The following is a 12,673-nucleotide window of genomic DNA, read 5'->3' as shown; positions in this document are numbered from 1 at the left end:
TAATTGTATTGTGATAATACATTTCCTTAAATATCTTGTAACATCTCAAGTGTGCAAGGAAGTTACATGAATGATAAGAATTAATTGCATTCTTTTAGATTTAGAATGTATGGCAACTTAAACCATCAGCATTTCATCTGTCATACCAGATGCAAGTTTTTAAAATCTTAAATTTTAAACTAGAAAAATTACTACTATGATAAAATTATTCCTACCCACTCATAAACAAGTTGTACTTTGTTTTTCCTTTTGATAATGTAAGACCATGGATGTTCATATCTTTAACTTAGTACCATGATTTCTTCCAGCTTTCAGCATTTAAGCGTTTGATACACATAAAATTGTGATATTTCACAGCCAAACATTTACTTGCAACATAACATATTAAGAAATGCAGATATTCTCTAAATAACCTGTATCCACTGGTTTTGAAACCAGACTTTGAATATCATAGAGCTTTGATCATACATGTACAGAGATAAATGGAAGGAATGACAATGAGAGATAAACAGAATGTTTACCTATCCCTTATGAGCTGATGCTGATATGTAAATTTATTCTTCTCTGTTGCACAAATATACATTCTAGCTCTTGCTTAAACACTTCAGAGGTCTTAGTCAAACAGCTATAATGGTGTTTCCAATATTCTGAATGTGTGACATTTGATGAATGTCTTGTGCAGTTTGATATCCAAGGAATAGTGTGAATGAACAAGTCATTGATAACTACTCTATCACAGTGAAGTAATTTATTATTTTACTGTTCATATTCATCTTGACATTTTTATCTGCAGAAGGCAAATTTCATTTGAAAAATCTAATCTAAGATTTATTTTGGATATTGGCTTTTTCCTGTTGATCATGGGAAGAGTTCCCAAAGGAAATTGTGCATCCAGTTTCAGATTAAGCAGAAGGTCTGCTGTTGTTAAGGGAGTTCCACATTTACCATGTGTGCAGACCGAATGTGTATGTATTGTCAAGGAAAATTAAGGTAGCAATCCAGTTTTGAAACTGTGTAACCATGACAAATGGTTATATGGCAGCATTTCATTTCTGTTATTTTTAAATTCAGGCTTAATTACCTGGATAAGAATACTAATAAATATCTCCAGCATTCTCATCTGTACAGAAGACATTTTGATTTTCAGTTTGAAAATGGCTTTTTGTCATGTAACTTGCCTACTCTTTATCTCATAATCTGATGAACAAATGGTTTTGTACACCTTAAGTATAATATTAATGTCACATATGCGGATGGACATCTTATATAGTTTTAATATTACAGATATTATTTATGAAAGTAATCATTAAGAAAATTAATGCCAATATTGTCTTCCGGTTTAAATAACCTGTGACCACTGCTTTCAAAACCAAAGTTCAAATATCCTATAGCTTTGATCATACATGCACAGAATTAAAAGAAAGGAATGACAATGAAAAATAAATACAAAGCAAGGATTCATTGTTCTGTGTTCACCACTCTGGTCATTTACTTTAATTTATGCTAATTTTACATTGAAATAGTACTGCATGTGAATTTCAGTGTTTGTGTTGCTTCCAGGATATGCTCCAAAATCATCATCTGCCCATTTATGCAGCCACAAGCTATTCATAACGTTTCCGAGATTACTTCACACAATACACGTGCAGAAATCTACCCCCCAGTAATATATCTGCAACTTGGTCTAAAGTCATCTGATTTGACATAATTGAGAATTCTCAAGTTTGATCATTATTACTATTTTTTTAATTCTTTCTTACTCGGACCTAAACCATACTGAGCCATTAGCTTCATTTTTGTCACTATTTCCAGCTGTTTAGTCTTTCCAAAACAAATGATTATTCTTTCCTGTGAAAATAATTGAGAATAATCCTGGTCAGCATAATAGAATGGGAAAGCAGTAGCAAAAGCAGCAGACTTTTAGGAGTGCAGTATATCTAGCAGGGCTGTTACCTCGGAAGATAATTCTGGCAACTTCAGATGTCAAACAATTGCTCTTCATACCAGTGTTTTACACTGCCCAACTGAACACCATGGTTGTTGGTATGAAAATAAATTTTTGTTTCTGGGCATAAGAATTGACACATTGCTTATTCATAAATGGATGTGAAAACACAGTCAACTTCCTCAACCAGGGGCCTGATGATGAAATGTCAGATATCTGAATGGGATAAATGAATTCAAAGCCAGTATGAACTGAGATTTATACCTACAAGACCAATAAATAATGTAGATTATACGCTGCTATAAAGCATTAGAATGTTACATTTCACAATTCATACAATGCAAATTTCCTAATTTTGTAAAGAAACCTTTGCCTAACAGTAATTGAGCCATTTGCAATAACTTTTATTATGTATGGAAAATACCCCTTTTTTAAAATTATCACACCAGTGGGTGATTGCTATTGCTGCATTTGTGCTTGTTTCTGGTAGGCAAGCAAACTCATCAAGTTTTCAGTGGAATTTTTATATGCATATAATCCAGCAAATTCAGGGTATTTCATAGCTTAATGTGTCGTCTCAAGGTCTAATATCAAACCCAAATGAAAATATCTCATGTCTGTTATTGGTATTCCAATTTTTGCCTTCCCTACGAAGGTCAATATTTTATATCAACACCAACTAGTTAGAATGTTAGTTCTATTAATATGAAGGCATACGTTTAATCCAATCTGAAGATAGATTTTAGTACATGTTATCACAGATGTGCCTTCAATAGGCTAAGGCAGAATAATAACAAATTCAAATTTGGATCATTTTGTCAAGATAACGGTGTTAAAAATCACATATGTCAAATTAATATTGTGCAGTATTCTGTATGAGTTCCATTTGATTAGTATCACTTGGATTAGTATTTTCACATAAATCAAACTTTCCCATTACAATCCAGATTTTCCCCCATTCAATCTGGTCCATAATTTTGAAGAGCATCAACATTATGTTCACTTACCATTAAAAACTAATACAAATGATGCAGTAATAATAATGGACACCTACTAAATTTTGATATATTCTGTATCAAATAAAATAATTTTCATTTGAACCATGTTTCTTTAAGTTGAATGCAGCTCTTGAAATGTTGTGTTTTACTTTGTTTCAAGATCATATCACTGTCACTGAAACCTTACAACTATGTTCATCCATAGCAATACAGTCGTCAAAGAAACCACACTAGAGCCCTTGATGGATCGCATTTCAAAAATGTTACATCATCAGGAGGCTGTAAGACAAAATGCTGATTGTTAGATTAATAGGTAATTGGTTATTTGAACAAATTAATCATCTTGTTGACTTGGGGAAAAAAATAGAAGTGAATGAAAGAAGTGAATATCCAGTAGAAAAACATATCCCAACTTTTCATAAACTAAAATTCAAAAGGGACCATTGCGTTACCTGCCCTGAAATAATGCAGATCATTTCTTAGTACTTCCTTTGCCCCTCCTTTATTCACTTAGGTTCATATATAAATTTACAACAAAATCACATAGTTGCATTTAAGGAAAATAATCTCAGTTCCTCACTAAAGCACTCCTTTCAGAAGCGAGAGTTCATTTTGCGGCAATGACAAAACCTTACTATAGTGTAAAGACTAGATGGTACTGTTTCTTTCAAATAAATTCATGTGTGACTGAATTTGCGTTGACCCATTAATGCATGTAAATTTAAAAACTTAATAAATTTAATTAACTTTATTTATACAGCACTGTAACACGCACTTCCAGCCCAACGAGCCCATGCCACCCAATTACACCCTGTACATCTTTGGAATGTGGGAGGAAACTGGAGCGCCCGGAGGAAACTGGAGCGCCCGGAGGAAACCCACACAGTCACAGGGAGAACATACAAACTCCTTACTGACAGTGGTGGTAATTGAACCCCGATCGCTGGTGCTGTAATAGCGTTACATTAACTGCTATGCTACCGTGCTGCCCATCGATCGATCTCCTCGATCATTTCCAACAATTGTACACTGTCCTTGCAGAGCTACCTCCCTCTGCCACATTGCAACGGGCCTGAGCACACATTTTTCCTGTATCTACACCAGTAATATCAGCAAAACTCAGTCACACATGAATTTATTTGAAAGGAACAATACAATCTAGTCTTTACACTATAATAAGGTTTTGTCATTGCTGCAAAATGAACTCTTACTTCTGAAAGGAATGCTTTAGTGAGGAAATGAGATTATTTTCCTTAAGTGCTGCTAGAGATTTATTTCACAGTGTTTAGCTGTAATGGAACCCATATTCACTTGACATCATAATTTAGCAATTTCAGCAGTGAAGAAGTCTGAAAACGTTGCAGCTCAGTCAGTGATTTTACAGCAATTTTTTTGCGATAATGTTAGAAGAGACCTACATTATAACTAAATATTCATTCCCTAAACCTGAGACTTCTCAGCAGCCCACTCCCAAGTTTTTACACCTCAGTGTATGTATGCACGTGTGTATGAATGCAGACGCATGTACACACACCAACCAAAACTATTTATAAATATACTTTTAGCATATGACAGTACTCTTTTACATAGGAAATGAAGTGTTTTAATAAATTGGTGTTTGTTTTCATTGATGCAGATGACAAGCATGGAGCTCAGAATATCAATGAGCAATGGATGCAGGAAAATGCTGAGGCAACCACTTGTAATCTGTATATCAAGAATCTGAAAGGCACCCATCAGCAAAGAGGTCTGGTTAAACATCCATCTTCTCAAGTTGAGGATACCAAGAATGAACCTCTGCAATCTTGTCTAAAAATAATGCATGATTCGACTAAATGTGAGACTTGTACAAATAACAGGTTACATTTATTGCAAATAAATGAACATGCCCATTCTTATGAGAAATCTGAGGAGCTGCATCCTCCTTCAAATTATTTGCAGCAACTCATTCCTGTTGATTCTAGTGGCTTGAAAGATCAGCAGAACTATGACTTTTCTCAGACTTATAGCTCTTACATGGAAAATAATGAACGTAACACATCCAAGTATGAAACTGACACCATTATCCCTTTGCAAAAATGTAGCACAGTAACAATCACACCAGTTTTCTCTGCACTGAATTGTCAACGAATACATTCTAAAATGAAGTTGGATACTCAAAGCGATATGGATACAAACAACAGAAGGTACAGTATTTTTGGTTATTTCTTTCCATGAAGTGCAATATTTTGAATGGAAGCATTTTTTCAAATATAAGAGAGGTTGTAATTGCAGATAATTAGTACAGTTCATCATAAACCTTTCATCTTCATCCTCAAAGAGTTTAAGACTTTTAATCAGTTTGTGCAACTTAGAAAATAGAATACTTTGTGCCAAAAGCTACTTTCCATCCCTCAAAAACAGTTAATAATATAGCAGGCAACATTGAATAGAGTTAAAGAATCATAGAGAACGGAAATAAGCCCTTCAATAAATTGAGTCCATACCAGCCATCAAATACCTATTTACACTAATCCTATGTTATTCCCTCCATGTTTTCATCAACTCAAGATTCCACCAGTCACCACCACACTGGAGTCAATTCATACTGGCCAATTAACCTACCAAGCCACGTCTTTGGGATGTGGGAGAAACCAGAGCACTCAGAGGAAACTCATGCAGTCACAGGAAGAAAGAGCACATTCCACACAAACAGCAGCAATTAAATTTGTGTCACTGGAGCTGTGAGGCAGCAGCTTTACTAACTGTGCCACTGTGTCACCCCAGAGTCTATCAATATTAGAATTCAAATTTTTAGTATGTCACGATCTGAAGTCACAATGCTCTCCAAATGCATAAAGATTTTGAAGACTTCAGCCTATGATTTCCACATAAGCATATTATAAAATTTGGTGTACTAATACCCAAGCTAGTTTTTGTGGTATTCACAGTTACTAGAATCCTGGAAACTTGCAGCAGAGATTCTAGTTCTAAGACGCCATTTTGTTGATGACTATTTGTTCAGATATACATTATAGACGAATAAATATTTATAAAATTGACAAGAATTTGTTGCTTTACAAAGGAAGGTAAATCCTACTTATTTTGTGACTGACTTTCAATCACCAATTTAAAAACAAAACGAATTAAATCAAGATTTTTAAGCAATTCTGTTAGACATTAATTAGTGTACACTTTGGCATCTTATTATTGCATTCTGTCTTCAATTTAGCAATGAAGTATTTGACTAAGGTATCTACCCTGATTAGCAGCCAGTTTTACTACTTGAATTCAAGAAAACAGACTGCAAGTACCCAGCAGCTAAATTATCAAACCTAGAGTAGGCAATTACAATGACAAAGAATTCAGTGTATTTTAGATTCAGACTCAAACCCCCAATCAAGTTTGCCAGTAAATCAATAGTCTTGCTGAGTGAAACTACAGTGGTCAATTAATTTAGACAGTGATTGCAGGTGCCACATTCTTTGACTCTTTCTTTCTCTCTCCCTCTCTCCCTCCCTCCCTCCCTCTCTCCCTCCCTCTCTCCCTTTCTCTCTCTCTTTCTCTTTCTATCTCTTTCTGCCTTTTCTCTCTCTCTGTCCATTCTCTCTTTTCTGTTTTTCTTGTGAATGCTACATATATGATGCTATGTGCCTGTGATACTGCTGCAATTAAGTTTTTCATTGCATGTGTGCATATGACAATAAAGTCGACTTCGACACTGACTGCAGCAATCTCAAATTTCTCATCATCATTGTTCTTCACATTTCTGGTGTTGAATTTAAAATCTGTGAATCAGGATACATGTTACAAAGTTTCCCCTACCCTTTATCTGCCTTTTACTCAGTTCCAGCATCCTCTCCTTTGTCTTTGAGCTTTCTTTACATGCATACTCATCTAGCCACTGCTGATGCCAGAACCTCATTTTGAAAACTTTACTTATCACATAAGTCTCATTCATAGACACCAGGCAACATTGAATAAAGAGTCATATAACATGGAGAAAAAAATTATCTTAAACTATTTTTTCAACCAAGTTTTACATTATTTGCCCTTGTGTTTTAAAGTTCCTTTCATTTGGAATTGTTTATAGTTTCTGTGACAAATTGTTTGTATTCATATAGTGGGATTGAAGTGTGATGAGTGATTTTCTTTATCAAGATAACTATACGGTATAGTAATCCAAATTTTAAAACTTAGGGACTACATACATGGAGTGACTAATTTTTGCCTTTTCTCCACTGGTTACAACTAATCGCATCTCAGCTGTTACATATAAGATGAAAAACTCAAGTGAAATTATTTTTGAGGTGTCCTTGCTGCTTCAATCATGCAAATACATGTTTAAGAAGATGACTTTGATAGGCCTGGAAGATCATTTAATTTGTCTTTGTTAAAGTAGTAAATAATCCAGCGAATCCTAAGAGGAGAAGCAGAATAAAATAGTCGATAAGATTGGTGTGGTAAAAGGAAAAGGCAATATTGTTATATCTAATAATCGAGCGCTCTTGGGACTTTGATGCTAGACTTGCAGATTTTCTGGGCTGTTGGATGTAACTTCTACAAACACCTAAACATTCTTCTATTTAACTTTTTTTGTACAAGTTATACAATATAATAAATTTTCATTGAACCTTGTAAATTTAGAGGAATGGGAAATATACAAGCAATTCAGACTCTGCTCCAACCTCAAACCTACTCGTGTTTCCTGACCCCTGGTGTTCTGGACCCCAGCCCTCATTCCGGCTACACTGTTGGCCCACAGTCTAAACACAGGCTAGACTTTGGACCCCTGGCTCTGGATTCATTGCATAATGAATCAGCCAGATGCTGAGCTATCAGTATTTCCAAACAGTCAGATGTCGGATTATAGTACTGTCGTTTATCTGTGAAATCACATTTATTTGTCTTCAGGACTTGTACGGTTTTATGATGTTGATTCTTGGTATCTATATTTTATTGTCACTCTATAAATGCTATTCAAGGACAGCATATACAGGGAGAGAAACATTTCAAGAGTAGCATTGCAAATTAAACAAGGCTGGAATGTGACTGCAGAGCTACAGTGGGATGACCAATGATGTTTTCAGGAGCAGAAATTGAAGTGGAACACGAAAACAATGATAAAGAGATTAGAATCCATTTCTTTAGAAGGTGGCCTAAAATGTAAAAAATGTGAATTAATAGGGATGGAGAAATATTAGAAACCGGCCTCCGCTCTGTGGACTCTGTCTACACTTCTCACTGCTTCGGTAAAGCAGCCAGCAAAATTCAAGACCCCACCCACCCCGGACATTCTCTCTTCTCCCTCCTCCCATCGGGCAGAAGATACAAAAGGCTGAAACCACGTTCCACCAGGCTCAAGGATAGCTTCTATCCCACTAAAACATGTATAAGACTATTGAATTGTCCCCTGGTACAATAAGGATAGATTCTTGACCTCACAATCTACCTCGTTGTGACCTTGCACCTCATTGTCTACCTGCACTGCTCTTTCTCTGCACTGTAACACTTTATTTTGCACTCTGTGATTGTTTTACCTTGTACTACCTCAATGCACTGTTGTAATGAATTGATCTATATGAACAGTGTGCAAGACAAGATTTTCACTGTACCTCGGTACATGTGAAAATAATAAACCAATTTACTGGTATAGAATGGCATAGAATGGTGGATTAGAAGGGGAGAGTGTGTGTGGGAAATACTGGACAGAAGTTTCATAAATATCTTGAACATGTGATCCATCACCTGATTCCTGGTCCATATTTGCTCTAACCTGTTCGCAATTCAACCTCCCCTCATAGCCTGCTTTGTAACTGATGCTGTTAATTCTCACCCCTTCATATCTGACAGGAGCACAACTCTCCTCAAAAAGTAAAATCCATTACACTTCACTCCTTGCAAACTACTGACCAATCTCCAATTTCACTTTCCTGTCTTATGTAGGCTGAAGCCACCCAAATTTGTGCTTCCCACCCACTTTTCAAGGTTTAAAAGCTGATCAGCATGCCAAAATGAAATTGGGGAACCATTTCTGTTTATCCAAATCAGAACAATTTTTTATGAAACCTTCCTGAGCTTTGTTCCCATTATTTACTACATCTCAGGCTTTAAACCCTATTTAACAACTTTACAGTTAATTTTGATGAAAGATGTGGGTGTTCAACTTCCACAAACAGCCCATTATTGATTTATGATTAATGATACAAAGATACATTTACTCAGGTAGGTGCCCTTTACTTCTTGCCTCTTCAAAATTTCATTAGACACGATTTTTTAAAATTGAAAACTGATGTGTCTATTTGAATCAAAGGTCTTATGCATGGGGGAATTGAAGAAGAAACACCAATTAATCAAATTAAAGAACTGAATAAAACTTGATGTTAATCTTGACTATTTTTTATTTGGGGTGACAGGAGTGCAGAGGTTGAGAATGGTTGAAAAAGGAAGTTGCCTATCAGACCCATGGGAATGATCACTCAGACTCTGCTGTTAAATTCCTGAAAACATTATTCATTTTGTTTAGGTCATGAGAAGCAACTCCATCCACTATCTTAAAAGTCACAATGAGCTTTTAAACCTTCAAACTGGTGCAGTAACCAAGAAGACCGCAGGTGCAAGAAGGTGATGAGGTGATTATGCTCAGCAGTGACCTGGAAGAAAGTTGCCCACAACGACCAGCAAACTCTATGGTGTGGATGTCCTCATTTCTGATATCCATTATGTTTGGTATCAATTCAACAGGATCCCTGGCATCCAACAATTGTGAAATCAGGGAAAAAGGAAAATGCTAGAAATTATTCAGCATGTCAGGCAGCAACTGTGGAGTGAGAACAAGCAGTGTTAACATTATAGTCAGATGATCCTTCATCTGAACGGCTTACTCTGATGTAAGGTAGAAAAGCTAATTGCCTGAAATTGTTGAATTCAGTGTTGAGTTTTGAAGGATGGAATATGCCTGGTTAGAAGATGAGATGCTGTTGTCTGAGCTTATATCAGTGTAAGAGGGTAAATATAGAGAGAGGTCAGAATGGGAGTAAACTGGAGAATTAAAACGATGGGCAGCTGGAAACTGAGGGTTATCCTTATGGACTGAATGGAAGTATTCTGCAAAGCAGTCAACTAAGGTGGAGTGAAAGGTGTGGTTAAGTTTAAAAGAGGACGTTTCAGAACAATTGTTGTTGGAGGTATCACCATTAGAACAGAAATGATGGAGCAGAGAAAACTGGGAGAATGGACTGGAGTCCTTACAGCATGCAGGAGGTGGGTTTGTATTGACTCTGGTCACTAACCTATCACCTGACACAGAAAAGCAAAGACAAGAGTGATAGATGGACCATTGGGAAAATGAGAGCAGGGCAGAACTTGGCAATAAAGATAATGAAACTTCTGAGTTCTATGCAAGATCAGTAAACAACTTCAAAATAATCATCAAAGTAATGGAGAAAAAGTGGAGAGAGAGAGGCTTCAGGATTGAAACAAGGACTTTTTCCATGTATCTCATCCAAAGAGAAGTTCATTGTTTGGACCTGTGCAGGGTCCCAGTGCCATACCTTTGATTGTAATTGTTTAGTTTGAGAAAAAGTTCAGCCAGATGAAGGGAGTGGTGGTGAAGGGGGATTGGTTGGACCTTTGTTCAAGGAAGAAGTGAAGAGCCCTCAGGCCATCCTGGTATGGGATAGATGCCTGCAATGAAAATGAGCCCATTGGGACCAGAAAATTGCACAGTCGCAAAAAATGTCCAAGATGTCAGATGTAAGTGGGAAGAAATTGGATAAGGGGAGGGAGAATAGAGTCAAGACAGGAAAAAAAAAGTTATATGGGACAAGATGGGTCTACCAGAACAGTTCTGCATGTAGATCTTAGGGAGGAGGTGAAAGCAGAGTTATTTTGTTGTTCAAGGACCGAGACTGAGAGCCATGAAGGGAAGATCTGTGCAAGAAATGAGGTTAGTGACTGGGAGACACCTACCTAATGTTCAGTGGTGGAGTCATGGTTCACAGAGAAGTATAAGGACAAATCAAAGAGCTGGCATGCAGCCCCTGCAATGTAGAAATCAGTTTGCCAAACAACAGCACAGTGCTTGTCAGCAAGCTTGAGGGCAATTTCAAAGGCAGTTCTCAGCAAATGGAACACTGCAAGTTTGAGGGAGAGGAGCGGTGGGTTGGTTAAAGTGCATAGGTGCAGTGCTAAAACTGAGATGGTCAATGCCACAATGGCAGTTAACAATAAGTAGATCTTGAGAGAGTAAGAATCCAAAGAAGGTTACAGGTAGATCATGAACTTTGAAGACTGAAGAAAGGGTCTACAGTCTGGCTAAAGAAATTGGCAGAGGTGAAGCTGAAACAAAAGGGAATGGGGGATAATCTGAACACCCTGCTGAGAACTGATCATATGGGATAAGAGAGGGGAAGATCAGAAAGGATAGTAAAAACCCCACAGGGGATAAGACTTGAGTAAGAGATGAGGTCAGAAGAAAGCTAAGGGATGAAGGATCTGGAGGAAAGATCCAAAGGAATACTAGATTTTTGATTTCTGTGAAGTCACCAAACTGACTGAGCAGCCAAACGTATTAAATCCTCACTGACACCAATCTAAGAGGGCAGTACATAATATTTAATTAACTTTTAAAATGTTTTGCAGAGCTCAAATTAAATATTAGAATATGCACAAAATATAAGTAGAGGCTGAAATATTAGAACATAAAGAATTAAGAACGTAAGAAACAGCAGCATGAGTTGACCATATATCCACTTGAGCCTTTGATAAGGCCAGGACTGATGATGTGCCTCATCCACTTTCCACTGCTGTCCGAGTATCTATCAATTTCAGCCTTGATTATACCCACCCTATAGTTTGAAATACATTTGAGGAAGTTACAATTCATTTAAATGAAATTAATTCTTTAAGGGCTGGTGATAATAAATATGTCTTACTATGACATTAAAAACTTACTGAGAACAATACTTAACAAGGTGTAACATCTTCATAATCATACACCGGGTAGGTTGGAAAAACTCAGCAGCCCTGGCAGCAGCTGGGGGGAGAAAAACAGTAAATGTTTTGGATCAATAACCCTTCATCAGAACTGGATAAATGAGAAAATCACATGTTTTAAATCATAGAGAGGTGGAGAGGGAACGTCTGTTTCAGTAACATCATTGTTTTTGGTGCCATTAAAAACAGCACCAAAAATAAAAAGTTAAAAAAAATCTAAATGTACTTTTTGGAAACAATAAAACATTTCCATTTGTGAGATGCAGAACACAACAGTTACCAGAACTCTGAAACAAAAGAGAAGGCAGTATCTGTTAAAAGGGAAAATACTGTATTAGTGTTACAATGGATCACCTTGCATCAGAACTGGCCAGTTCTGACACAGAGAGCAAAGACTGACCCACCTTAAATCCAGACCAACTGTGTGAAGAATGGTGACTTCAGATCAGAGTTCCCATTCATCTGAATGGGGATTCCTGACTTGTGTATTGGGTGGAAAAAAAGTGCATTTAGATTTTTTTTAATGTTTTATTTTAATGTTTTAATCATGCCTTCCAGTTTTGGCCACAGAAATGGCTCTGCCCCTAGCCTTGCCTCTTGTTTCCTCCTCCTCATCAGAGTTTTCAAAGCCCTAGTTGCTGCTGAGGCCTCAGTGTTCAACTACAAAGGCTATATAGTCGGTCCATGCAGCCCTCCACGTCCAGCCCAGGTATGTGCAGGGGCTGAGTTCAAATGGCAGATCAAATCCAGCTCG

At 36.9% G+C, this 12,673-nt stretch overlaps 1 protein-coding gene across 4 annotated transcripts in view; it reads left to right on the top strand.

Moving 5' to 3' along the window:
• mipol1 (mirror-image polydactyly 1) overlaps positions 1 to 12,673 on the top strand; it is a 225,614-nt gene that overhangs the window by 66,678 nt on the left and 146,263 nt on the right. For all 4 annotated transcript variants that reach the window (XM_052033337.1, XM_052031773.1, XM_052032565.1 and 1 more), the window contains one exon: positions 4,580 to 5,129. In XM_052033337.1, the coding sequence (XP_051889297.1) occupies positions 4,580 to 5,129 (550 nt within the window). The remainder of the gene's footprint in view (positions 1 to 4,579; positions 5,130 to 12,673) is intronic.

The sequence above is a fragment of the Pristis pectinata genome, chromosome 1 (genome assembly GCF_009764475.1).
Source record: "Pristis pectinata isolate sPriPec2 chromosome 1, sPriPec2.1.pri, whole genome shotgun sequence".
In the NCBI taxonomy this organism is placed as follows: domain Eukaryota; kingdom Metazoa; phylum Chordata; class Chondrichthyes; order Rhinopristiformes; family Pristidae; genus Pristis; species Pristis pectinata.
This window is presented reverse-complemented; position numbering and strand designations above follow the sequence as displayed.